General features: G+C 56.3%; 1 protein-coding gene across 1 annotated transcript in view; it reads right to left on the bottom strand.

Annotated features, from left to right (window-relative positions):
• The window catches only part of LOC102982845 (disabled homolog 2-interacting protein), a gene marked incomplete at its 3' end in the record, with an annotated part of 119789 nt that overhangs the window by 68484 nt on the left and 24250 nt on the right, over positions 1–27055 (bottom strand). Inside the window, exons 2-3 of the mRNA XM_055082154.1 lie at positions 25514–25617; positions 4413–4561 (exon numbers count right to left, since the gene is read on the bottom strand). Coding sequence (XP_054938129.1) covers positions 4413–4561; positions 25514–25617 — 253 coding nt within the window. The remainder of the gene's footprint in view (positions 1–4412; positions 4562–25513; positions 25618–27055) is intronic.

Below are 27055 nucleotides of genomic sequence, written 5' to 3'. Positions count from 1 at the left end.
GAGAGACAGCAACATCGAGTATTATCTCTCGAACTCAAAATAACACCGCATGATTGCATGTTATTATTCCCACACTGCAGAGGAGAAAACTGGGGCTTACCAAGATGAGGGGCCTGTTCCCCACCAATATTAACTACCACTTACTGAAAACCTAAAACACACCTGTCTAACCACTCTCGCGGGTTATAACTTATTTAATAAAATTTTAGAAACATTTAAGAAACGTGTAAGACCCAGTGTGAGTTGCTAAGGAAACAGTACTGAACAGGACAGATATTTTCTATTAAACACATGCTGAATATATTAATATCGTTTCCAACGACACTATTATCATCAGGCCCATTTTGCCAATGTGCAAACTGAGGCTCAGAATTGGCTAAGTGACTTGCCCCAGGAATGCCTGGCTTCAAATCCAAAGATCACATACTTCCCCTTATTCCCAGAGACTAAGATGCCCAATCATCTCAACATCACCCAAGGGAAGGCAGAGAAGGACCAGGCTCTCCCTGTCTACAGCAGGGGAGGGAGAGAGTGGAGAAAACCCAGGCCTGGGTGCCCAGCCCTTCCCGCACCTAGTGTCAACAGAAAACAGATTCCGTCTTCCATTTTTTCCTGTTCCTCATCAAGCTTCCTCTCCTCCCACCAAGGAATGCCTCACCCAAAGGGGGAGAATTGATTCCTGCCTACTCAGGGCCGGGTGAGGGTCCCTGAAAGCCCCCTCCCCCCACTTCCAAATTATCTCCCTCCCTAGTCTTACACTGCCTGGAATCCTACCATTAGTAACTTTCAGGTGTGGGAACTCCAGGCAACACACATACACCCTGTAAGGGAACTCAATCTCTCACTCCACACATATCAGCTTTGGGTAACTGCACCTGGGTTGTCCGCCTGTGTGGAGGGCCAGAGTCACCCAGATACAGTATCAGGGAGAAAAAAAAAATGAGGAAAGCACAGTATTGCCAGCTGACCCTCCTAGCTACTCAGCAACATTAATAAATAAATGAGTGACTTGGAAATTATCTTCTGGGAAGGCAGAAGCACCACATCCGAGATCGCTTTTACCAACATTAATACAGTCTTGTAAATGAAGCAGGAACATTTCCAGCCTGCAAAATAAAAGTGCTTTTGCCAGCACACCTTTCACCTGGAAAGCCTCCGAGCGGCATTCATTTCTGTTATCCACGGGAAATGATTACCTGCCCTTGGTGCTTATTTCCAAAACCTCCAAAGGAGAAATGAGCGTTGAAGGGTCCAGTGATCTTGGAGACCGGCTGGGAACCTCCCCCAGGCTGTTTTCAGGGAAGTAAGTACAAAGGCTCAAACCTGTCCTGTGGCCCTCGGGGACCCCAGAGCCCAGTTGTGCCCACCAAGCCCTGGCTGGCTTGACCCCAGCCTCACAACCAGGCATCAGCCCTCTCCCCGCATCAGCCAACTTCAGCGTCTCCACACCTGGGGCAGACTCCTTTCCCAGGGAGCTGAAAGATCCCAGAACGGAGCCAACTGGATGAGAGAATCCAGAGGAGAGAATCCCGGTGCCAAAAAAAAAAAAAAAAAAAAAAAAAAGCTTCCACACCTGGGGCAGACTCCTTTCCCAGGGAGCTGAAAGATCCCAGAACGGAGCCAACTGGATGAGAGAATCCAGAGGAGAGAATCCCGGTGCCAAAAAAAAAAAAAAAAAAAAAGCTCCCAGATGAGAGAATCCCAGCGCAAAAAGAAAATAACCTCCCCAGCACAGAGAGCGTGCAACAAAGCCGCTTCAGCAGCCATAAAGCAGACAGATTCATCCAGAGTCAGAACCCAAGTGGCCGCCCCTGAGTTCCCTGTGAGGCAAACCACGGGGGCTCACATCTGCCACCCTAGAGGCCCCCAGCCCCCTTCCCGTGCCCATCTCCTCAGTGAGGCCGCTGTCTCTGCACTTGCCCCCTTCCCAGGGAGAGGCACGGCAGCCCAGTGGGGTCCCATGAGCCGGGAGTCAACGCCCTCCTCACTGCTGAGCCAGCCCAGTGGGGTCCCATGAGCCAAGCCAAAGGCAGCCGTGCTGTCCTCCCAGCCTTCAGCAGCCCCACCACCCCACGTCAGAGTGGGGGGAGGCGCCTCTCCACTCACCCAGCGTTGACCATGAGCCTGGGGGGTCTGGGGTGTCACCAGAGTTGGCTTGACTCACTCAACTCCAAACAGGGCGAATCCAGGGACTGCCCCAGAGAAACACCTGCCCAGCCATCCCACCAGCAGCCGACAAATCTACTTCTAGGCAAAGCAGCACATCAGGAGACCCCAGTCCGAGTAAAGCCCGTTGCCGCTCCAAGGCTGGACAGAAGGACCTCAAACTCAGTCTCTCTGCCTGTCCGTGGGGAGTCTGGGCTCCCTTCCTGTGCCAGAGAAGCCACCAAACCAGATTTTGTTTATAGAAAATTAATAAGACAATTCCACACCACTATCAGTGACATTCTGCTCCAACCGCTACCGTTTACCACCGTTTCCAGAAACAAACAGACTTGTAGTTACACTCCCTACCCACCCCCCTCCGTGCCCCTCCGGCATGTGGCAAAGCTGACCTGAGGCCAAGCTGGGCAGGACCTGCTCCAGGTCATCTCTGCCAGGCCCTGACCTCCGGCCAGGGTTGCCAGCCGAGCGCTCACCGGCGTCTCCGTGCAGGCTTCCCGCTGGAGGGAGGTAAACATGGCATGCACGCTGTCTGCTCCCAGGAGGGCAGGCACACTCGGAGGCCGGACCGCCTGCCGTCTCTCCTGTTCCCCGGACACCCACACATGCACACAAAACTGGGTACGTACACGAGGCCCTGCATGCGGGTGCAGAGGGTTCTGACCCCCACCAAGGAAAGCGCGGAGAAGGGCATGTTCCTGGGGAAGAAAGCCAGAAGAAGGGGCCGGGCGGAGGGAGGAAGGCAGCAAACCGGGTGGCCTGCCGCCCAGACAATAACAAAGATGGGAACCGAGATTTTCAAAGACGCAGTGGCTGCACCCAGCGCTGAGCTCTGGCCTGGCTAAATCTTCCTGCCAGGGCACGCCTGGTCCCCTGGGGCACCACAGCCATCAGAAAAAGGCTGAGGGTCCTGCCTCGGGCTGGGCTTGGCAGCTAGGGCAGCAAACCAGCTGCAGGCATTGGTGAGGATGCATTAGAGAGAGCAGCTCCGGGCTGATGAAAATTAAAGGTCTAGTAATTCTCCTGGAGAGTGGAAAGAGTACTCTTCGGGAAGATGCTAGGGGTCAGTTAAACAGTCACTCAACCTTGGGCAGGAGTTGGGCTATAACTTGTACTCCTCTGCCTGCTGGATCCAAGGGGGAGGGGAGAGACATTTTCATTCTACCTGTGCCTCCCTTACAGGGAGTGCCAACTCACCAATCATACACAGGGGCACAGCCCTATGAAGGAAGGCAGATGCTAGGAGCCTGAGATGCTGGGGCTGAATGCCGAAAAGGCTCCTTGCTGCCTGCCCGTTCGTTCTTTCACCTCCACTTAGCTGAGCAGAAACACGTTCTAACTGGCACCAGAATCCACCACCATGCTGTGCCCAAGCAGAAAGGTGCTGGGGCTGGCACGGCTCAAGGAGGGGGGACCTGGGCCCCGAGAGGCTGTGTCCGCCCGGTGTCCCCGCAAGCAGACAGGAGGGCTTGCCCTTGCGAGCTGAAGCCTGTTCCTTGCCAGTGACTCCTGGCAGGCTGAACCACCTCCTCTCTCTCCTCCTCTGCCCCACAAGCCACCTCCCCTTGGAATTTCCACACCTGCTCCTGGCTTGCCTAGGAAAAGGAAACAGGGAATAGGAGACACTCCTGGGAGTGGAGAGGTGAGGGAGGGAAGCAGCTGCCCGGGGCTGGAAAGGATGAGGCCCTTATTCCTTGGCCTCAGGCACTGCCCGCTCTGCTCTCCCCAGCCCCCAGCGGAGCACGCGCCCTACTTACAGCAGATGTGCCCCCTAAGCGGCCCAGCCCCCTGCTCCTCCCCTCCAGATGTTCACCCTTTTCGTCACCGCTGGGTCTCCGCAAAACCCAGCCGAAATGCCTTTTGTATCGGACACTCAAGGGCTCCAGAGGCGGGGAATGGATCCCGGGGTGGAGGCGCCACTTCTGTCCCCAGCTCCGGGCACTGCACCGCCCGGGAAACAATGCCCACCTCGGCGAGGCGAGGCAGGACTTCTCGGCGAGGGCACTTCCCTCCCGGCCTCGCCCCGAGGCTTGGCCACCCGGTCCTCACCGCTGGGGGAGTGAGAAGGGTCCTGCCGTCGCGCCCCGCCCCCGTCCGAGATGGCCCCACAAGTTGCCGGAGGGCGGCGTGGGGTGCCCTCGCGCTTTCGGCGCGCCCCAGCCCGGCTCTCGCTTTGTCCCCGCGCCCTCCGGGGCGCATCCCGGGGCGGCGGCGCGCGGAGGCCGGGCCGGCGGCGACGGCGGGCTCACCTCTCATTGTCCGCGGCGGAGGCGGAGGCGGCGGCGGCGGCGGCGCTCCGGAACCCCGGCAGGATGTGGCGGAAGCTGTGGTTGCGGTCCAGCTTGGGCTGGCTCTTGGTGCGCTTGATGGAGCCCTTGAGGCGGCGGCTGAGGAAGCCCTGCGCGCGGGGCGACAAGAGGGGGAAGGGAGGCGGGGTTAGCGCGGCGGCGGCGGGCCCGGGACCCGCGCGGAACCCGCGCCCTGGCTCGGGCGGCCGTGCGGCCGTGCGGCCGAGGGCGGGCGCGGGCTCGGGCTGGCCCCTGCACCTCGCGGCCCGCGCCGCCCGCCCGCCGACCGAGCGCCGACGGCCCGGCCCGCGCAGCGCGGCCCAGCCCACCCCGCGCCGCCAGCCAGCCAGCCACGTCGCCCCCGCCCCCTAAGCCGCTGTTGCCATGGCGACGCCGAGCCGGACCGTGCCGGCCGCGGCCGGGGGGGCGCGGGCGCGGGCGGCCCCCCGCCCCCCGCGGCCCGCGCCGCCCGCCCGCCGACCGAGCGCCGACGGCCCGGCCCGCGCAGCGCGGCCCAGCCCACCCCGCGCCGCCAGCCAGCCAGCCACGTCGCCCCCGCCCCCTAAGCCGCTGTTGCCATGGCGACGCCGAGCCGAACCGTGCCGGCCGCGACCGAGGACGCCCGAGCCCCCCGGGCGCGGGGGCGGGGGAGCCCCCGGGGGCTGAGGGGGCGGGGACCCTCGGGGGGCCTCCGCGGCGGCGGCGGCGGCCTCCGCGGCAGCAGCCTCCTCACCTCTTACAGTAAAGAGGTCACACACCGCCACCCACCTGGAGGAGTCCACGCCCCCCTCCCGGTCCTGGATTGCCAAAGCGCCTTCCTTCATCCGCGAGGTCGATGTTCTCAGCCCGGGTGGTACAGATGGGGGAAACTAAGGCTCTGCGAGCAGGCGTCCGGTCCTCTGGGGAACGGCTGGCTAGCGCAGCTCCTGGTAGTACCCTGGACCCCTAACCTGGGCGTCTTTCCTTTCGCAGGTGACTGTCACAAGCCCTCGGGGTGGAGCCCTTTGCCTGGAACCGTTGTACCCCAGCAGGGGCAACCACCTTGGGGACAGCGTGACCTAGTATCTAGCTCAAGGAGAGGCCGAGGGGCTGAAGGGTTTGCTGAGTACCCCCACTGCGTGCTTCAAGATTTGGAGCCAGGTCTGAGGGAAGGCTGGACCTTCTCTAGAGAGACTGCTGCCTGCTGGCCCATTCATGACCCATGGCGGGTAGGGGTCCACTCCTGGGAGGAGTATGACAGACCTCAGCGGGGCCTCAGGCCATTCATGCACCTATCAGACTGCGCTGGACTCTGAGACCAGAACCTAAGCTGAGCCCAGCCCCCAGAGCTCCGGGTCTAATGGAAGAAACAGGGAGGAGACAGCGTTCAGTACAGCAGGTTGAACCAGTCTACTCTGGGGTAGATTTGGGGGCTCAAGGGGCCACAGCCTGGGGTGTTCTGGACTTGGTACCCTCAGGCAGTTGGAGGGAGAGGAAAACTGCAGGAAGAGGAATTCCCTGTGGGTGGAGTTGTCTGAGAGGGATTCTGGGGACTCACCCACCCCAGCCTCAATTCCAGGTGATATAAGGATAGAAGGGAATGGGATATTAACTCATTTTAGAGTTAATGTTGTTCACAATCTGAACACCATATTTCATCCGTCACACAATAAAGGGTAGGCTTGGTGGCCCTCTCTGCTCTGGGGGGAGAGTTGGACATTTGCTGCAGTCCACGCCCTTACTGGATCTGTCCATCTCTATGGCCCTAGCACTCGAGACTGATGAGAGCAAATGTTGGTTGTACACATCATCCCATGTCACCCGCACAAACACAAATGACAGAGAAACATCCCTTTCTGCAAATGAAGAAACCTTGCTCAGAGAGGTAAAATGACTCACCCAAGGACACACAGCTCTCAGACCTGCCTAATGTCAGAGCTTTTCCCATAGGACCCCCCTCTTCTGCCCACCCTCTTCAAGATTTCCCTTTTCCCATCTTTCTGCCCCTACTTTTTCCTCTCCCATCCATAGAAGGCTTATCCCTGTGGCCACCTGTCAGAATTCTGCACATCCTTCAAGGCCCAGCTGAAATGCCACCTTATTCAGGCCTTCCCAGGCAGTGGAGTCCAAATGCCTCTCACCTCTACAGCTTGGTATCACCCATCAAGGTACTCTAATCAGTTGCAGTTTAACAATTATCTCTTAAGGGTTAGGGACTACAGGAGGGACCCTCTTCCAGAGTGGTGACCCACAGACAGGACGAGGCCTAATGCAGAGGGACCACAAATGGTGGTGGGCCAGGGGGACAGCAGGCTCTCTGGGAGACACAGCATGAAGGCAGGGACCTGCACCCCTGAATAAGCTCTGGGCTCTCCCAACCTTGGCCTCTTGGCAGGTGTGGGGGGAGGGGGGATGTGCCTGGCTAACTTGGATGGGTTCTTCTCTCGCAGGTGTGGCTGTCCAGCAAGTTCCCCCAATGGGCTTGTACTTTTTATTGGTTTTTATTTTCTACACTGATTAAATTTTCACAATTTTTTACACTCTTGTGGTACAAAGAACCACAAAGCATGTTTCACAATTTATGGAGCTCATTATGTAGCAATACGTACGGCTTTATCCTATTCCTGAGTTTAAAAAAAAAAAGTTTTCTTCTAAGAGGTTGAGTGGGACAGTATCACTTCGTCTTCCCCACCCCCACCATCAGGGCTACACTTAATGCTCCTCTGATAAGCATTACCTGTAAGCATCCTTGAAGCCTGACTCTGAATGTACCTCCCCAAACTGACCATGACCTTGGGGACTCAAACTTTCTATAATATCATTCATTCACCGTTTGTCAAGAGCCTACTATGTGCTAGGCATAGTGACCAAGACCGACATGAACACTATGAGGTGAGCAGTGTACAGAATAACAAAAGGACAGGGAGCTCACCTGTCCCCCACCTCACCACACATATCCACCATGGAGGACCTTAGGTCCCCCAGAGGACCCAGCTCAGGGCTCTACAGATGGCAGGCTTAACAAATGCTCATTATTCCAGAAAGCCACAGCTGGAAGGGGACTCAGATCCAAAAGACTGTATTACAAGGGTGACTAACGCCCAGAGAGGGGAAGGTCTTTCCCAAGGTCACACAGCAAGGTTAATCAAAGACCCCAGACTCCAGTTCCCTGCCCTGCTTAGCTTGCTTACTGACCTCCTTCTTGGGGTGAAGGGACAAGGGTGGCTCCTCGCCCAGCCCTGAATGAAGGGAGACGAGCCTTTTCTCCTGTCCCTTCATGGGCATGTCCCAGGACATGGTTTCTGGAGGCAGCTGCAGCCCTGAACTCAGGAAGAGGGACTGACTGGCCTTCAAGTCAGAAAATCTTGTCCTAGACCCAAGTCGACCTTTATTGAGGGGCAGTGGGCAAATCATTCCCTTCTTTCAGTAAAACAGGGTTCTCGATGCTCACTGCCGTGGACCCCACTGACAGCCCAGTGGCTGAGAGCTGGGAGCCAGAGGCAAACAAATGGGGCTCAAATCCAGCTCCACAGACCCCTGGCGGTGAGATGGTAGGCAAGGTCCCTCACCTCTCTGTGAACTGGGTGGGGGCTGCAGTGAGGATTAAGTAGGACAGACAAAGCCCTGGATCCCCTCCCCTTCCACACCCCCAGGGCCTGACTTTATCCACCCTCTCCAGGAGGCCCTGACTACATACTCCAGCCCTGCTGATCACACCCCTCAGGCCAGCTGAAGTCCTCTCACACTGCTTGTGTTCAAATCTTAGTTCAGATAAGCTGTGGGAAAATTACTGGACCTCTCTGAGCCTCAGTGACCCTATCTGTAAAATGGGTCAAGGATGATACCTTCTCCATAGGGTTGTGGGAAGGATTAAATGAGGTAAGCTATCCCCAGCAAAACGGTAAATACTAAGCAACTAAACACAGTAGTTGCCAGCTTTATTATTATTATTACCGAGGTTGGCTCTGATACAGCCACCAATTTTTGCCCCAAGGAGGTATGTGACCACCACAGGTGGGAGTCTGTCTGGGCTCTCTGAGGAGCTTGAAAGCAACGTGGCAGTGGGGACAGGGCTGGTGTCATGCCTAGCGAATGAATGAATGTGCTTGCAAAAATTATCCTGGAGCCACAGAATATCACTCGGTTTGGTAGTTTTGAACTCTTTTAAACAAGCACTTCTCTTCTAAAGCAACCTCACAGAGACTCCGGAGGTTCAAAGTGCTCGGGCGGGTGGAGCCGCACAGGTGGAGGCCTCCGCTTTCATTCACTGGCGCAGGGTCTGATGTCTAAAGCTCAGCAAGGAGCCTGCACAGTCCACGGGGACCAAGCCTGCCCCCTCCGCAGATGGCGCGCTGTGTCTCTGCTAACACAGCCCCGTTCCCCTGCGCTTCTCAGGCAGCTGTGCCACTGTGCTTAGGTCAACTAAGGCCCCAGGGACTTTTGCACGAGGCTGCTGCCTGGTGTCACCACCCCCAGCCCTTTGGTGACAGGGTGTGGACAGCCCTGTAGCCTCTGCCCACCTCCATGACAGCTCACTTCCCATGCAGATGTCCTCCCTCCCAGCTAATCCATGTCAATGGTCCAAGCCCCTTGGGCTTCCATCCACGTCAACGACCGAAGTGCAAGAAAAGTCCCGAGCGGAGGACAGAGGCCCGTGGGGTCTCTGGCTTGCAGGACCCGAGTTGTCGGCTGCTCCCCCATCCCTATTCTCTGCCCCCACGCTGACCCCGGCCACAGTGCTGCTTCTCCAGGAAGTGCTGGGAAGTTTTCTCAAAGGCTTTTCAGAATTCCAGACTCGTGATTTCTCCATTCACCATTTCAATCCATTCCATGTGACGAAGATCACGATAAATTACCAATTTCCAGGCTCCTGCTCTGCCAGGTTGCTCTGCCCGGGGCACTCACAGAACACATCCAGAGCCCGAGCTGAGGGGATGCCTACGAGGACCCGATGCCTCTTATCAGGAATCCTCGTGAGGACACGTGCTTCAGAAGGATATTTGGGGTTTTCAAGTGGGGAAACAGAGGCTCAGAGAATTTAAGCTACTTGCTGAGGGTGGCAGAGCTGTTAGGTGGCAGAGCTGGGACTGTAACTAGGAGAGTTCTAGCCCCTGAGCAGGCAGGGCAGGGATCCTCTTACACACGCACACATGCCCCCCCACACACACACACACAGAGCCGTGCACATGCACACACACACGTGTCAAAGGCCAGAACGGAAGTGACTGTTCAGCCCCTCCTCCCCATATCCCAGGTACCATGCTGGGCCTGGGGGAGAGAAGAAGGGAAGGTGGGCTTCTCCCTGGGTGCAGGGCTGTCACCTGGGGCTCACAGGTGAGGACCTGGCGGCTCAGGGAGGGGAGACTTGCCCAGTCCCATCCTCACGTGTGCATCACTCCCCATCCAGGAGGCAGCATTTGGGGGGCCATGGGTTTGTATTCCAGCAACACCACTTGGGCACCTGGGAGTCACGTGTCACCACTGGTCTCACCTGAGTGAGACCACCTTCCCACCTGAGTGTAAAGCACTCAGCACCATGCATGGCACATAGTAGGTGCTCCACCAGCCCCCGACTCCATCATCTATTTGGTCCTGCATCCTCAATTCTGCCTTCATCACCTTCTCCCTTTTAACAAACCGACTCTGGGTCACCGCAGACGGGTGGGTGGGCCTGACCTGCAACAGTGCTCAGGATGAAGGTAGAACCCCATGGCCCTCCCTTGGCCCCGGACCAGCTTCTCCTTTGTGGCCGTTTCTAAGGCCTGCACCCAAACAGATATCCTTCAAAGAAGGAGGCTCTTTTAACGGGCATGTCTCTCAATTTCTTTCTGAGGCTCTGTGCAAATGCCAAAAGCACACCTAAATAAACAGGAAAGGGAGGGGAAGATCCCATCCAGATATCACCGCCTCTCTCAGCCTCAGGAGAGGAGATCTGCCAGGCTCAGAGGCTGGCAGGCAGACCTGACACCTTGGCAGGCTGGTAGGGACACCTCACTCTACCCTGGCAGAGGCTCCAGGAAGGGGCTGGGGGTGGTGAGGAGTCCTGTGTTATTCTAAGATAGCAGCGTGAGAGCTGGGAGTGCCCAGAGCCGGCAGCCAGGCCAATGCCCACATGATACAGATAAGGCACCCGAGGCCCAGAGGGCAGGGGGTTCCCAGAGTCACTGAGCAGGGCAGTGACAGACCCACGGCAAAACCTAGGTCCCCTTTCTCCTTGCCCAGTGCTCTTTGCAATGCCAGAATGCTTCCAGAACCTCCCAGGCTCCCCATGTTTACTCTTTCCAGGCCTCAGTCTTCCCATCTGTACTCTGAGGGCCTGGGTTGGGTGATCACCAAGCTCCTTTCCAGTGCTGATATTTGATGATTCTCTAAAGTTAGAGCAGCTGCCTTTCACAGCTGGGCTCTCCCACGTTTGGCACTAACAGTACCAGCAATTTCTGTGGCTTTGCTCGAATCCTTCAGATGCACAATTCCTCCTGCCCTCTTCCCCTTTTCTGGGGCTCTACCCTCAGCAAGCTGCCAGGCCTCCCTGGCCTCCTCCCCTGAGAGCTATGCACCACCAAAGCGGGTCCCAGTTGGGGAATAACTCAGTAACGGTGGAATGTCAGACACCGTGACAGGTGAAAGGTGGGAGGAATTTTAAGCCAGGATCAAGTTGGTGCCTTCCCAGTGGCCACCTACTCACAGGCCATCCTAAGCCCACAGAACGCTCACTAAGCCCATGCCGGCGCTCCTTTGAACATAAGACCTCCACCCTCCACCTTACGCAGAGAAGGTAGCCAGACTCCTCAGATCACACAAAGAGAACCAATTCACTGGCCGTGAGGACCGGGAGAGGGTTGGAGCCTGACACTCAAGGATCACTCTTGGGGGCTTCCCTGGTGGCGCAGTGGTTGGGAATCCACCTGCCAATGCAGGGGACACGGGTTCGAGCCCTGGTCCGGGAAGATCCCGCATGCCGCGGAGCAGCTGAGCCCGTGCGCCACGGCTACTGAGCCTGCGCTCTGGAGCCCGCGAGCCACAACCACTGAAGCCTTCGTGCCACAACTACTGAAGCCCGCGCGCCTAGAGCCCGTGCTCCGCAGCGAGAGAGGCCACCGCAATGAGAAGCCGGCGCGCCGCAACGAAGAGTAGCCCCCGCTCGCCTCAACTAGAGAAAGCCCGCGCGCAGCCGCGGAGCAACTAAGCCCGTGCGCCACAGCTACTGAGCCTGCACTCTAGAGCCCGCGAGCCACAACTACTGAAGCCTTCGTGCCACGGCTGCTGAGGCCCGCGCGCCTAGAGCCCGTGCTCCGCAACAAGGGAAGCCACCGCAATGAGAAGCCGGCGCACCGCAACGAAGAGTAGCCCCCGCTCGCCTCAACTAGAGAAAGCCCGCATGCAGGAACGAAAACCCACCGCTTCCAAAAATAAAAAGAAATAAAAATTTAAAAAAAAAAAAAAAAAAAAAAGGATCACTCTTGCATTAAAATATTGCCCGGATAGCTACACCCGCACATGTTCACATGGAGAAGTACCCAGGGAGAGAAACACACCCAGGTTCAAGGACGTGGATGGTGCACATGTGGGGGAGGGACATGGCCACAAAGAAATGCGTGTATAAACATAACAGGTCTCCCTAGCACCACCAGATACACACTCCTAAACACACAGATGCACACTGACCAGCACACACACAAATACACACGTACACAACCATGAAACGCACAGATAAACATACAAATATACTGAGACACGCTCACAAATTTACACATATATTCAACGGTCATCAGGTACTCACAGTTACACTGACACCCAGGCCAAACACACTGGCCCACACGCGCTCACGTTCACAGCCACGGCAAGAAGGGAGAGTGGCCGGGTAAAGCTCAAAGAGCCACAAGCCCACATCTTGGGCCGCAGGGGAGAAAACGGCTCCATGTTGCCGCCGCCGCAATTTCGCCTGCTCTGCAGGCAGGGCCTCACTTTGCGCCAATCTCTGAGGACGACCTTCTTGCTTCTCTCACACCCTGAAAACTGTCTTCACAGCTCCCGAAATGTGTGGTTTCTGGGTGCCTTGAGGCCTGGCAGGTTGCTCTAAGGGGCCTCACCCCTACCCGGAGCTGGACCCCCGCCCCAAACATCCCTCCTTCTGCCACTGCCACACCTGAAACACCACCCTTTGACACACCTCTTGAGGTCCTAGGATTACCCTGACGTCTAGGAATCCCTGGGTAAAATGCAAATACCTTTCCTCCCCCTCCCCCAAGAGGCATGGTAGTAGAGGGTTCCACCACTTAACGACTGAGGGCCTTAGGCCAGTACCCTAACTGTCCGAGCCTGTTTCCTCTTCTATAGAAGGGGGACTATAGTAGCTACCTCACAGATTGTTGTAATGAGTCAGTGAGATCATGCATGGAAAGAACTTAGCCCATTTCTCGGCACACAGTAAAAATATTAGCTACTACCATCATCACCGTCATTGTCATCGTCTCTATTGCTCAGACTTTGCTCGGTCTCCAGGGGACGGCCCAGCAATTAGCCAGAAGGAAACAGAAGGCAGCAGCTTACAGAAGCAACTTCTAGGACCCAAAGCTCCTGTGTTGGAGAAGGGGGCTGGTCAATGGCTCACTCAGGGCGTGTTTCCTGAGCCTCGCCACGTGCTGAGCCCCAAGAAGCGCCAGCTCTCTGCCTTCAGGGGTCCCATGGTCCAGCTGGAGAGGTGGCCCAGGCTGTTCCGAGGCACCTGTGGGAGCCTCCTCGCTGCTTTGGCTGTCCCCAACCCTGTCACCCTTCCTTGTTCATTCTCCGAGAGCATCCAGAGGGACCCTTGGAAAAATAGATGAGACCCTGCCATGGACCAGCTCCACCCCTGGGCTCCTGGGATGAAGGCCTAGCTCCTTGGTGAGGCCTAAGGCCCCTCATGATCTCCCTCCTGGGCTCCAGCCCCAGTGGCTTCAGCAGCACTTTTGGAACTGCCAGCTCCTCCTGCCACAGGGCCTTGGCCCAGGCTATTGCCACTGCCTAGAACAGAGTCCCCCTTTGCCCGGCGGGCCCTGCACACCCTTCAGTCTCTCTTCAGTCTTCTCCTCAGGGGCCTCCCAGATGCCCTCGGATTGGGCCATATCTCCCTGCAGACCTATCACAGTCGTAGCTGTACATGCATTTGTTTCATGCCTTCCTCCTCCCCTACAGGACTGTGGGGGCCATTGCAGCCTGGGTCCCCAGTGCTGGACACCTGGCAGGCATTCCGTAAATACTTCCTAAATGAATAAACAAATAAAAAAGGAAAAGGAGAAAGGCAGAGAATGTGCTCTGGGAGGCCTTTTAAGGGATTCCACTTGGGGTCAATCTGGGTGGACTTGCTGGAGGAGGCAGCTTTTGAAGGCATAATAGAAACACTGAAGGTGAGGCAGCAGGTGGCTTGCTGAGATCATGTGGGGCAGGGCAGCCGTATAGGGATATTCCAGGCAGAATCACAGCAGAGGCAAAGATTGTAGAGGTAGGACAGCAGCGGGTCTGGCTGACCTGGAGGGCCCCGGAGTGATCACAGGTCCCACCGACCTCCAAGTTACACACCCGAGCCCAGGCTCATGACATGGGACATACAACCCCCTCCCCAAAGCAGAGGACACCCAGGTCAAGGGGGCCCATTAGAAACCCTGAGATTCTAGAGGAGGAAGGAGGGGGCACGCAGTTGGGAAGCAGGTGGGGGCGTGAAGGTGGGAGGGGGAAATGAGGACAACAGAGAGACCCTCCTGGTACCTGCCAGTGCCCAGGACTGAGTGGCATCAGTTAACAGAAATCAGACACTCATTCCTAAGGTCTCGAGCAGGGACGTGATAACACAGAGCAGCCAGGGAGTGACTCACTCCCATAAATCCTCTGGCTGGCCAACGCTTGCCTTAGCCTCGTAAGCCCACGCCAGAGGTCAGGATGGGCACACACCCTTCATCGGCTATTTAAGCCCTCAGCCAGTGCTGAGCTCGGGGCGGGGAGTCCAGCACGAGGGCCACATGGCTGGGGGAAAACCAGCCCCATCAGGGAGCCACACCCCTGCAGCAGGCTCTCTACCGTCTCCTTCTGCCTCCCTCCAGGCCCTGTCACTGAGGCCCCGGCACCAGGCCAGTCTTCCCAGGGTGACTCACTGCTTATCCCCCATCAGAACAACCCTGTCCTGTGCTCTGTGCGCTCTGCGTGAATGAACGCTCTCAACAGAGGCTGCCTGGCAGAAGTGGCAAGAAAACCATGCCTAGACTCAAGAAATCTGGGTTCAAAACCTAGCTCTGCTATTAACAATAATGAGAACTATTCCAATGCGTTAATAAGAGCAAGCCAGATGTATTCATTAAGCTCCGTCTAAGCTTCAGGCACTGTATTAGAGCTTTACATGACTTACCTTGTTTAATTCTCAGAACCCAATGTGCAGATGAGAAAATGGAGGTTCAGAGACATTAAGCTACTTGCACAAGGCCACACAGCCAGGAAGTGGCAGAGCTGGGTTCAACCCAGGTGGTCTGCACCAGAGCCCAAGACCTTCCATAATTCCATTACTGCACTATGAGGCTGTGAGCAAGCACCTTAGCCTCTCTGTGACTCAGTTTCCCCATCCGTACAATGAGAGGATTGGTCTAGATGATCTCTAACTCCCTTTCCAGCTTGGGCATGCCATCCTTCCCCTCCCTGGTGGCCCATTTGCCGGTGACAACGAGGGGACCTTCTGGTGACAACAGCTTGCCTGAAGGAAGGGTGCTAATGGTGGGACTTCAAGCCCTGTGCTGGGCCACAGGGAGCTTCTGCTGGGTCAGACTGCGCCACCCTGCCCTCCCAGGCACTTAGCTGGCCGGGGATAGCCCCAGAGCATCAAGGCAGGGAAGAGGAGCTATCCCATTTCTCCCTGGACCAGGAGCCACCAGGGAACACCCCAGGGTGCTCCAGCCCCAGAGACCAGTGAACACTAGTGGGAGGGAGAGGGGAGAGGTGGGCGGCAGCCCCATAAATCCACCTGAGTGAGCAGTGCTTTTAAAAGCCCTTTTCACTGCAGGATACAAAACGCACCATTTGGGGAGAGGATTTTATAGGCTATTTCTCCTCCTGGGTTGATTTACCATCTGCAGGCCAGGCTCACCTGGGCGTCCTGCACCTGAGGGATCATGGGGTGGAGGCAAGGTCAATTTCAAGGCAAGACAGCGGTGGTCTGGGTAACTTGTGCTGACCTCCTCCCACGCGGGTGGCCACCCCGCCTCAGAGATGCAGTGGGCTCTCAAGAGCAAGGAGGTGGAAACTCACCCCCTCTCCTTACCCGGCCCTCACTCACTGGATGTATTCACTCCCTGCGTCTCTCACATACCTTCACCCCACAAACCCGTCGGGTGCCTGCGACAGGTGAGGCCCTGCCCCAATGCCTGGGGCTCAGAGAAATCAGAAACAGTCACTGCCCTTGAGAAAGTCACCACGTCCACCGGGTAAGTCACAGCCAGCGTCTATGCGCTGGAGCCTGGGGAGGGGAAGTCTGCAGGAGTCTGTGGCAGAACACAGGGGAGGGAAGGAGCTCTCGAGGAACGGAAATGGGGGGGAAGTGCAGGCAAAAGGACCAGCCTATACGGATGCTGGGACAGGCCTGGGGGCCTCGATGCCAGCTGGGGAGCTGGATTCCACTCCCTGGCAGCCATCGAAGGCACTGGAGCAGGGCAGTAACAATCATGGCTCATTTTAGATGTTCTTTAAGCAATTCCATGGGAAAAGTTACTCATCCCCATGCAGGGCCTTGTGTCGGAAACAGATGCCACTGCTGCAGCCTCCAAAGAGGGCCTCCTGGCTTTGGAAACAATTCCCACCCGAAGATTCGGATATAATTATGTCTGCGATCCAACCCAAATGCCACTGGATGTGATAGAGGCAATCACTGCATTTTCATATGGGGGTGGGGTGGGAGCAAAGGCATCTGAGCCCTGCCCCCCACACCCAGTTTCCTGGGTCCCCTAGGAGAGGGGAAGGCCTACAGGGGCCACACAGGGTGGGGTGGGAAGAGGGGAGCAGTTCCCTCCCACCCAGGGTGTCTGCCCTGCACAGGCAGCTTCTGACCTGTGAGGGCCAGGCCAGCTGAAGGCAGGGGCAGAACAAGATGAGGCTGAGTGCCAGCTCTGTCCCCGATTGGCTGTGTGGCCTGGAACGACGCACCTCCCCTCGCAGGGCCTCAGTGTTCTCATCTATAAAATGGAAAGAATAACAACACTGGCCGGCAGAGACTGAGCTGCATGTTGTGGGCCAGGCTCTGTGAGACCTTCACTATCTAGGCTCTCGAGCTGAGTGAGCTTCAGCAAGTTCTTCACTCTCCGTCTGCCTTGGTTTTGTCACTTTAAACAAAGCGGGATTTGTGTTACCTGCCTCATGGTATCATGAGATGCTACCCAGTGAGGGCTCAGGAGAGGGCCTGACCCAGCGGACTGTGTAAAACAGGTTCTACGACTGCCCCACCCTTGCCTGCTCGTGCCCTCATGCAGACAAGCAAGGAGCTAGCAGAGCCTGGATTCGAACCCAGGTCAGCCGGACTTCGTCAGAGGACAACCGTGATGGAGGGTCTACTGGTCCAGCCTGGCAACCACGGGGCAGAGACAGTGCCAGCTTACACACTGGCCCCCTCAACCCCTTTCCTCCTGCTGGAAGGCTGCCTCGGCTCCAGATCTTGCCCCCCTCCATGTCCCTGATGAGGGTCCCCTTTCAGAGGTCCCCCAGCTCCCTGGTCAACCCAGCCCAGTCAGCTCAGCCAACAGTGCCAGGCCCAGCTGCCTACAGGCGCTCCTGATTTGAGCTGTTCCCTCTACCCGGCAGTGGGCTCTGCAGCCTGTTTAGCTGGACCCCCATGGCCCCAAGGTCGGGGTGGCGGGGGTGGGGGGCACACACATCCCTGGGATCTCCACTCTCCTCTGGGAGCTGCCGCCCAGGCAGTCACTTGCTGCCCTCTGCTGCCCCCAACTGGGCAGAAACCACCCTGCACGGACAGCTCCAACCTCCATCTGTACTCACCACCTGGGAACTTGGTCTCTGGTCTCTTAGGGACCCCTTCACCCCTTCTAGACCTTCTGGTATCAGAGCCTGGTGTCAGAGCCAAGCCCTAGAAGCTCTGTCAGGGGCAATGTCGTTTGGGGCAGCAGGAGGAGGGGTGCGGTAGAGAGGACCCGAGGCCCTGGGGAAAGCGTCGGGTAGGGTGAGCCCCGTCCGCCAGAAAGAGGGGCAGGGCATGAACACTGGCTGAATGCCAGGCACTGAGCCCTCACAGCCGCCCTGTGAGTGAGGGACTCCTGTGCCCATTTACAGATGGGAAACAGAGAGGCTCAGAGTCGGGGACCTTGCCTGAGGGATCCCACAGAAGGGAGCCACGGGGCTAAGATTCAAACCCTGCCCCATCCCAGGTAGACCTATGAGAAGAGCCAGTACTGTATCCCCAGGACCCAGGGAGGTGTGAAGAGAAGAAGAAAGACCCCCCAACAGTATCCCACCTGCCAGTCACAGAGCCTGACATTCCACTGTGACTCAAACTTCCAACTGATAAGGTTCCTTTCGTGCAAGGAGCCTAGAGCACAGGGACTGGGGAGTCAGCCACTGACACCTTAGCAGGGACTAGCTTATCCAAGTCCTTGCCGCCCAACAGGCTTGAGTGCAGGGCCTGACAGGGGTGTCCCAGAGGTACCTCCGGAGGACACTGGGGGCAGAAACGGGCGGTTGAGGGTGTGGAGGCTGTCCTTGCTCCCCCCTCCATCCTCCCACCCAAGCTGCTCGAGCAGAGCTGGCACCTCCCGGAACGAGGCAGGAGATTCCAGGGCTCCTTGAATTGGTTTCTCCCTCCACCACTGCCCTTACGGACACCTACAAGGACATCCTAAGCTCAGACGTTGAGGGCGGGGACGGGGTCCCGACAACCTGCTTGAGAAAAGCAGTTCGCTTGCTCCCCATCCCCCATCCCCCACCCTGGTCTTGGTCTCTGCCCACTTAAAGAGCTCCAGACTCTCCCAGCCCGGTCAGGTATGCTGCTCTGAAGGACACAGTGCACTCCAGGTCCGCCCCGGCCAGCTCTGGCCCACCCTCACCTCCCTCTCCGGGGACTCCATACTCCTGTTAATTCAGCCTCCGATCCCGTTTGCTCTATGTGCTGCCACGGGTCTCCTGTCCCCTCATGCTGTTACCCACCTCCTGGCCTTCGCAGGGGCGGTCCTGGCTGCCTGTCCTTTCCCCTTACCGGCCTGGAAATGACTTTGTCAAGCCCCAGCTAAACCCGCCGTAGTTTTGCAGGTAGAACCTACGTTTTAATCCTATTTGTGTCAGCGCCCCACACAGGCCCTGAAACGTAGTTGGTGCTGATTAAAAATGTTCTAAAAGAAAGAAAAAAGGAAGGCAGAGGAGCGAGGGAGGAAAGTAAGTTAGTTCACACCCGCAACATGACTCGCAGACCAGAGCTTGACTTCCACCTCTGCTGCTCGCCGGCTGGGGGACCCCGGGCCGGTTCCTTCTCCCTGAGCCTTGCTTTCCTAATCTGTAAAACTAAGCCGATGAAACCACCTTCATGTTTATTAATGGGGCAGGCAGCCTCCCAACCCTACCAAATACCACAGCCTGCCCTCAGTCCCAGGCCTCGGATGCTGGCCTGGCCTCGATTCAGGAGGCGCCCAATGGCCCCTGGCCCCATGCTCCCGCCCTGCAGACCGTTCTGGCCAGCCCTGGCCACCCTGGGCTGTCTGTGACAATGTTCCCATCTCCTACTTTCCTGCTGCGGGAAAGGGGGCCTCTCCCCACAGAAGGCAGACACAGACCAAATGGACACAGACCGAAATGATAGTAATTTGCCTTTGGGGTTTAAACAGTTTAATAACAATTAGGCTCCATGAAAGGCAGGGGAGGAGGAGGGCTGAGGGTACGGGGCAAGCTCTCCCCACCAACCCTCTCATCTGCAGAACAATGGCCAGACACTGGGTTGGGAGACTCCAGCTCAGGAAGCTCAACAGAGCAAGGGGCATCGGGCTCACAGGCAAATTCCTGGTACTACGAGGAGGAAAGTGGTGCATCCAATCTGGGGTCCAGCACTCCTGCCTGCCAGTCTGCCACACTGCGTGACTGACATCTCTCCACCAGTCTGTGGGCCACAGACACAGATGTGTCCCATGTAAATGTGCATTTGGGATGGGCAGCAGAAGCCTGGAGTGTGGTAGAGGGAGGGCCAGCAGGTACTCCAGGCAAACCTACCTTCTCTGGGCCTCAGTTTCCCCATCTGTGTAGTGACAGAGCAGGCTCATGTGATCTGGAAGTCTGACCCGCTTTTCCATCCACCATCCCCAGGCCCAACCGGAGTCACCTTAGCCGACAAGGGCTACTACTGGGGGCAGAGAGGCAGACCAGGAGGTGGCAGCGTGCTGATGAGACATCAGGGGTCTCTATGGATAGTTGGACCCACCCATGTCCACTCCCTTCAGCCCCCTCCTCCCAGGAAGCATGATGGGGGTGAGGAGAAGGACTCAGCTGCAGGGAAATGAGGGCAGGAGGGAGCAAGGCATAAGGAGCACAGGACAGCAATGGAGAGACCTGGGCTCAATTCCAGGCCCTGCTCCAGACATGCTGTGTGACCTTGGGAAAGGACCCTGCCCTCTCTGAGCCTCAGTCCCTCCTCTGGAGAAGGAAGGTTTGGACCAGTTGATTTCCAACAGCCTTTCCACAGTGGTGTTGAGGCGGTCACCCACAGTCCTGCATGTTTGTGGTCATGTACCTGTTTCTGTGTATGTGAGAGAGAGAGAAAGACAGCTGAAATGTGGGGAGGGTTTGGGGAAGCCACAGGAGCAGGAAGTGGGGTGAGCAGCTGGGGAAACCTAAGGTCCACATCCCAGAGATCTCCTGCCCACTCCACTCTCACTCATCATCCCCTCTGACTCCTGTGTCTGTAGCAGAAAGTCCAAAGGCCTCACCCACTCACTTTTCTGTCTAGGCTCCTCTCCGTCATGTCTTCAACTCATTCAACATCATATCTAATCACACAGGGCCATTGGCTTGTTCCTATTTTGTTAGATCCCGCTCTAACTGGAATACTCTTCTCCCTTTGTTCCTGACAAACTCCTACACATCCCTCAAAGCCCAGCCCCAAAGATCCTCCCCTAGGAATTTTTCCCTACCCTCGCCAGTGAGAGGTAACTGTCCCTTGTTCTGGGTTCTCACAGCACCCCAGACACACCTCCGTCACAGCTTCAGGACCACCTAAGGTGCACACAATTGAGCATCCAGTAAAAGTGGGTGGTTGAAAGGAACTGAGACCCGCTTCTAGAAGCATCTGCAATCAACTGGTACTGAGTTTATCTGCAGCTTCCGCCAGCCCGCTGGGCCTTCCCCTCCTTGACACTTCTCCTTCTCCAACTCGCAAAAAATAGCCCTGAGACCTAATTTCAGCTAAACCTTCAAACGCAACTCTTCACTTTCAACTTCCTGAGGAAGAATCAATTGGCTGTCAAGTTTCCCAGAGCCTCTGCCACCTCCCACACCCAGGCCCCGACAGCTCTCCTCAAGGTCGATGGGAGGGGCCAGGGGCAGAGGAAGGAGGGAGGAAGGAGGGAGGAAGCCCACACCAGGGGAGGTTGGGTCTGGGGAGGGCGGCGGGCTGAGGGGACCACAGTCACCGTCTCCTTAACTCCCAAATCAGACTGTGAATTCCTCAGACACGGGGTGGCAGGTGAGAGGGGGCAGCCTGCTGCTGCTAAGGGTCCCTGGGCTTCAAGAAGAGGGATGGGTCCATGCAGAGCCCCTGGACCCAGACTGACCGTCTGTGCAGATCCAGGCCCCCAGCTCGCTGCCTGCCTGCCTCCCCTACCTCTGACCCTCTCTCGCTTCCAGGATTCCCTGCTGGCTGCAGAGAAGACAGACATGGGTTCGAATCTCAGCCTCGCCATCTCTTTGGAGCCCAAGAGCTGAAGGCCGGAGATGGGCGGGAGGTCCCTTTGGTCGCCTGCTCCCAGCTCCTTCCCCATCCTGCCCTCATCCAGGGGCCCCCACAGCTCTCAGGGTGCACCCACTAGGCCTGCTAGCGCCCAGTGGCCCCGGGGAACCACTCCCCCACCCCCAACTCCACCTGTAGGTAGAAGGAAGTTGTGCCAGGTAGGCAAAAGGTTCCATATCTTGCCCAGGTCACGAAGCTGGCATGAGGCTCAGCCCCAGGTCTGTGGACTTTATGGCTCATTCCCTTAGATACCGCATCAAAGTGTTTAAGCGCCTACTGTATGCTCAAAACTCGCAGTCACTCCCCCCCTTTTAAAGAAGGGTAAACTGAGGCTCTCCCAGGGTCCCATGGTCTCCAAGAGGCAGAGGTGGGAGCAGCACTGAGCCCGATGCCCTGTGGGGTGACTGCAGTCCCAGGCTGACTCACAAAAAGGGCAAAGGCCACACGTGAGGATGCAAACAGCCCAGACTCAGAAGCCCTCCCAGCTGAGTGGCGACCTGGTCACGTCTGGCCCCTCCTGGGCCTCAGTCTGCAGGAAGGAGGTGGACAGAGTGAGTCCTACAGACCCCAACGTGGATTCTCCATTAAACCACATCACTGCCAAGGGGCACCGTTGTGAGAGGTGGTGACATCTCGTCACCCTGGTTTGAAATGGCGGCGAAGACGACAGTTATTCAAGCACATCCTGTGACATCTCCCCTGCCTCCTCCAGGCAAAACCATGTTCCCTGCGTTCCTTCAGGGGGCTACACAGAGAGAGCAGCAGTCAGCGAGTGCATGAGGATCTGGCTTGTGGGAGCACATGGGGGCAAGTGCAAGTTCAGGCTGCAGGGGAGAGGGTATGCTTCTGGTCCTGCACAGGGTCCGTGTCAAGCCTGTCCCTAAGGCCCAGGTCAGGCGCACCTCTGACCTTCCCCCAAGCACCCGGTCCTCTGCCCTCCACCCCAACCCTCCCCAGATCTGTACTGTCCTGGAGCCAAAAGAGGAAATGCAATTCAGATGATAATGGTGGATTTCATGGGGTAAGCATCTACCATGGGTCAGACCTGGGCTGGTGTGTACCCACAAAGGTCCACCAAGTCCTTCAGGGAAGGGCAGTCATTCCCTGCCCTTTACTGATGAGCTCACATGGCGCAGACAGGTTGAGTGACTAACGAGGTCACACAGGTCATGCAAGAGCCGGGATTTGAACCCAGATCCCCACCTCTGAGCTCCCTAGTCCCCCCCCAGCTCTGAGCACCAGCCCAGGACAGAAATTCGACTCACGCCCCTTTCCTTAACTGCTGCACACAGAAAAGGACAAGGTGCCGAGCAAAAGGACACAAAAAATAAACGTCCGGCCATCCTAGTATCCATGCCAGGCTCTGTCACTCAAGAGCTGTGTGACACCAGGCAAACAACTTCACCTCTCTGAGCCTCAGTTCCCTCATCTGTGACTGGTAGACACTAATGGTACCTCCCTCGGGGTTGCTGTGAGAAGTGGGTAAAATGACGGCTGAACACACTTTCCATCCTGCAGACCCTAATCTCACGGGACTGTGAGATGGGGGCCTGGTGGCTCAGAAGGCTGGCTCTGGCTCTGGCTCTGAGCCACAGGTGGTTTCCATACCAGGAAACAGAGTGAAGACGACACTACAGAAAAAAAGCCAAGCCTAGCTGGCAATTAAAGAACTGCAAATTACAGCAACCTCGAGGTGTGATGATACACCTATTAGAGCAGCAAAAGAAAGGGAAGCGGGTAAAAAGTGACGCTGAGGGGGTTCTGGGAGGGTGTGTGGGAAGGGTCCCCCTCCTCTGGTTCCAGTCCAGCCAGAGGGGTGCAGCACGCTCCTGCGCTAGGGTCAGGGAGACCTGAGTCCAAATCTTGGCTCCACCATTATGAGCACTTGGAGCTCGGGTGAGGGACTTCACCTCTCTGGGCCTCAGTTTTCTCATCTGTAAAATGGGTGATAAAAGTATCAGCTTCAGGGTTGTCTCAAGGTTTAAAAGAGATCGAATAGGTACGACCATGAACATAGTACAGGGGGCTGTATTATGATTAGTCATCGTTCCCTAGGGCATCCTGAAGGCTCAGCCCCGGTGCCTGTGGCCCTGGGGGTCCAGGAAGGGCAGGACTTGGCCTCTGCGCCAGCTGATTCGATCAGGCTCTCTCAGGTGCCAGCGTCCTGATCCTCCCCACAGCTGGAGACCATCTCCCAAGGGCCCTGGTCTCACCCAGGAAGGTGACCAGGAATCCTTCCTCAGCACAGGTGTCCTTCTCCTCCTCACTGCCTGGAGGCTGATCTGACCCAGAGCCTAGGGCTCAGAACTACCTCTTTTATGAGCTTATTAAAAATGCAGATATCGAGGCTCTGCCCCTGGCCCACTGCACTGAAATCTTGCAGGGGCCCAAGGATCTACTTTGAGAGCATTTTTATGACACACAGAAAGCAGGAGAATCAGTGGCCCTGGGGAAAGCCCCATGCCCTTAGCTGAGGACTTGAGGTGCCACCTGACCCGGACCTGGCCCATCTTCCCAGCCTCACCTCCTACCCTGACCTCCAGACCCCTCATCTCCAGTCCCACCAAGCATTTCACCATTCCACAAACACATCCATTCCTAGTGTGCTTCCATGCCTGCCTCCATGTTTTTGCAACTGCTGTTCCCCCTACCCGGAACTCCCTCTCTCACTGTCGCTGCCTGTCCAGTGTCTAAGGAACCCTTCAAGACCCAGCTCAAAGGTGTTCCCAGGGAACACCTTTCCCAGCCCACTCTCACCTCACCTGGAACCCCCATATCACACTATATGGCAACAGCCAGGCCTGTGCCCTCTCTGTTCCCTCCATCAAAACCTTCTTTCTGGGCTTCCCTGGTGGCGCAGCAGTTGAGAATCCGCCTGCCGATGCAGGGGACACGGGTTCATGCCCCGGTCCGGGAAGATCCCACATGCCGCGGAGCAACTGGGCCCGTGAGCCATGGCCGCTGAGCCTGCACGTCCGGAGCCTGTGCTCCGCAACGGGAGAGGCCACAGCAGTGAGAGGCCCGCGTACCGCAAAAACAAACAAACAAACAAAAAACAAAACAAACAAACAAAAAAAACCTTTTTTCCCCTGATCCCCAGAGGGCTAGCTCCTCATCCCTTGGACTTCAGCTCAACTATCACTTCCCAACCACACCACCTCAGGGAAGCTCTCCTGGTTTTCCCTATCAGTCTACTTTTCTCCTTCACAGCACATAGCTCCAACACAAGAATGTCAGCCCGTAAGGTCAAGGGCTTTATCCACCTGGTACTCTCTTGGCCAGCTCCTCCCACTGAAGCCCGGTGCAAAGAATGGTACCTGGCACACAGCAGGCACGCCATAAAAAATGGTTGAATGAATGAATGGATGAACAAATGATCAAATAGCCACCTCCCCTACAGACCGTGAGCTCCCAGGGGAAGAGAACACGTCTACCGCTCCAGCAGCTGGCAGAGCACGGACAGAGGGGCACATGGTAACATGGGAATGGGGCCAGTAAAGGGACGTAAAACTGCAGGTGCGTGGAAGGATGGTGGGGACACAGAGAGTCAGATACTAAGGCTCACTGGATTCTGTTTCCATGAAGTCATTTAGGTTTGAAATAAAAGAATGTGTGCTCGTGGGACTACTAATAATCAGTAGCTAAGATATACATACTGTCCTTTGTTGATTCTAGACATCATCAGTTGTAAGATACAGCATTATTTTATGTGCCACCGAGAAAGAAAAAACACAGCAATTAAATTATGACACACCACGGGCTGTAATATGAGAGATATTAAAATGTGGAAACAAAAAGGTTGCATTCTAAGGAAGCGTGGCGTGTGTGCGCACGCATGAGGGTGCGTTTATCCGACCTAACACTAGCCTCTTTCTTCCCAGGCCGGCTCAGCTCTGGGCCCCATGGCCCGCAGAGCTGTCTGTCCTCCGTCTGGCCCCTCCCTCGCAAGAAGGGGCCCCCACGTGGCCCCCCGGGATGGGGCTGAGCCACAGAGAGGGGAGCAGCTGAGCAATCGGATACCTAGAACAAGGGAGGCAGGATGCTCTCCCGGTCCATGAGGCTCCAGGAAGGGGGGCCGCGGGGTCGCAGAGCAGCACCCCAGGCCAGGTGGCGACGGTGACGCAGAGATAGTTACCGTGACCCGGAACGGCGTAGCGGCTGAAGGCTCCATGCTGGGGCTCTTCTCTGAGAGGCTGCCCGGCAGGCTGCGCCGGGAGCCCGGCCTTTCTTGGGGCGACTCTGTCAACAGAGGGAGAGAGAGGGTGAGCATGGACAATCTAGGCCACCCAGTCAGGCCCTCCTGTCATTCCCGTCCAGGCCAGGACAACACACAACTGGTCCCCATAAAATGGTCCAACCGTTGTGGAAAACAGATAGCCGTTCCCCAAAAAGTTAAAGACAGAGTGGCCACATGACCCAGCAATTCCACTCCTATACCCCAAAGAACTGAAAACAGGGACACACAGAAATACTTGTATGCAAATGTCCATGGCAACATTATTCAAAATAGCCGAAAAGGTAGAAGCAACCCAAGTGTCCATCAACAGATGAATGGATAAACACAGTGTGGTAGCTCCATACAATGGAAGGTAATTCCATCATTAAAAGAATGAAAGTTCTGATACATGCTGCAATCTGGATGAACCTTGAAAACATGCTGAGTGACAAAAGCCAGACACAAAAGGACAAATATTGTATAATTCCACTTGTACAAAATACCCAGAATAGGCAAATTCATAGAGACAGAAAGGTTACCAGGGGCTAGGGACAGGGGGGCTTGGGGAGTTATTGCTTAATTGTACAGGGTTTCTATTTGGAGTGATGGGAAAGATTTAGAAATGGACAGTGGTGATAGTTGCACAACTTTGTAAATGTACATAATGCCCCTGAGTTGTACACTTAAAAATGATTAAAATGGTAAATTTCATGTATATATTTCATATATATTTATCACAACTTTTTTTAAAAAAAAGGTCTCCTAAAACCTGTACTTCAAGGCGCACATCTTGTGATGTGTGATAATGAGCTCCCTGTTACTGGAGGTATACAAGCAGTCCCTTCAAACACGAGACTCTATGATTTCTAGCTTCCAATTGGAACTGTCTCTTCCTGAGGCTTTAAACTTGAGAATAGTGCAAGGGCCAGGCAGGTAACGGAGTAAAGGGTAGCAGTGGCCAGCTGCTCGGCTCCAGCTGATTATTTCAGCATAGCAATGGGGGGCTCAGTGCAGCCAAAGCTTCCCACGGTTCAGGAGGACCTGGAAATCTGGGGGGGGGGGGGGCGGCGTTTAATATGAAAAATTCTGATTTTTAAATGGCGACAGCTCATTCAAAACTCTTAGCCACGGCCTGAGCACGCCCATTTAAACAGCCAGGTCAGTCCACCTGGCCGCTTTCCCCCTCGGTTCCCCGACACCGGGCTTGGCACTGGCTGCCTCTTTTCTAGTGCTTGGGCTGTGGCCCCCACAGAAGCCCCCCTTCCTGCTCCTCCCAGACTGATCCATCCAGCACACCCTGGAGGAAACCCTTGGTAACCTCCTCCGCCCCCAGCTCTCAGCCCCCTTAGGGCTCCTGTAGCAACAGCCAGGCCAGGGTAGCCTACCTACGCTCTCATCTTGCACGCACAGTATGTGTGCGTGCGTGTGTGTGTGTCCTCTGCTTGATGGTGGAGTAGCCTA

The sequence above is a fragment of the Physeter macrocephalus genome, unplaced genomic scaffold, assembly GCF_002837175.3.
Source record: "Physeter macrocephalus isolate SW-GA unplaced genomic scaffold, ASM283717v5 random_26, whole genome shotgun sequence".
NCBI classification, from domain to species: Eukaryota; Metazoa; Chordata; class Mammalia; order Artiodactyla; family Physeteridae; genus Physeter; species Physeter macrocephalus.
The sequence above is the reverse complement of the archived record's forward strand: the minus strand, read 5'-3'. Positions and strand labels throughout refer to the sequence as shown.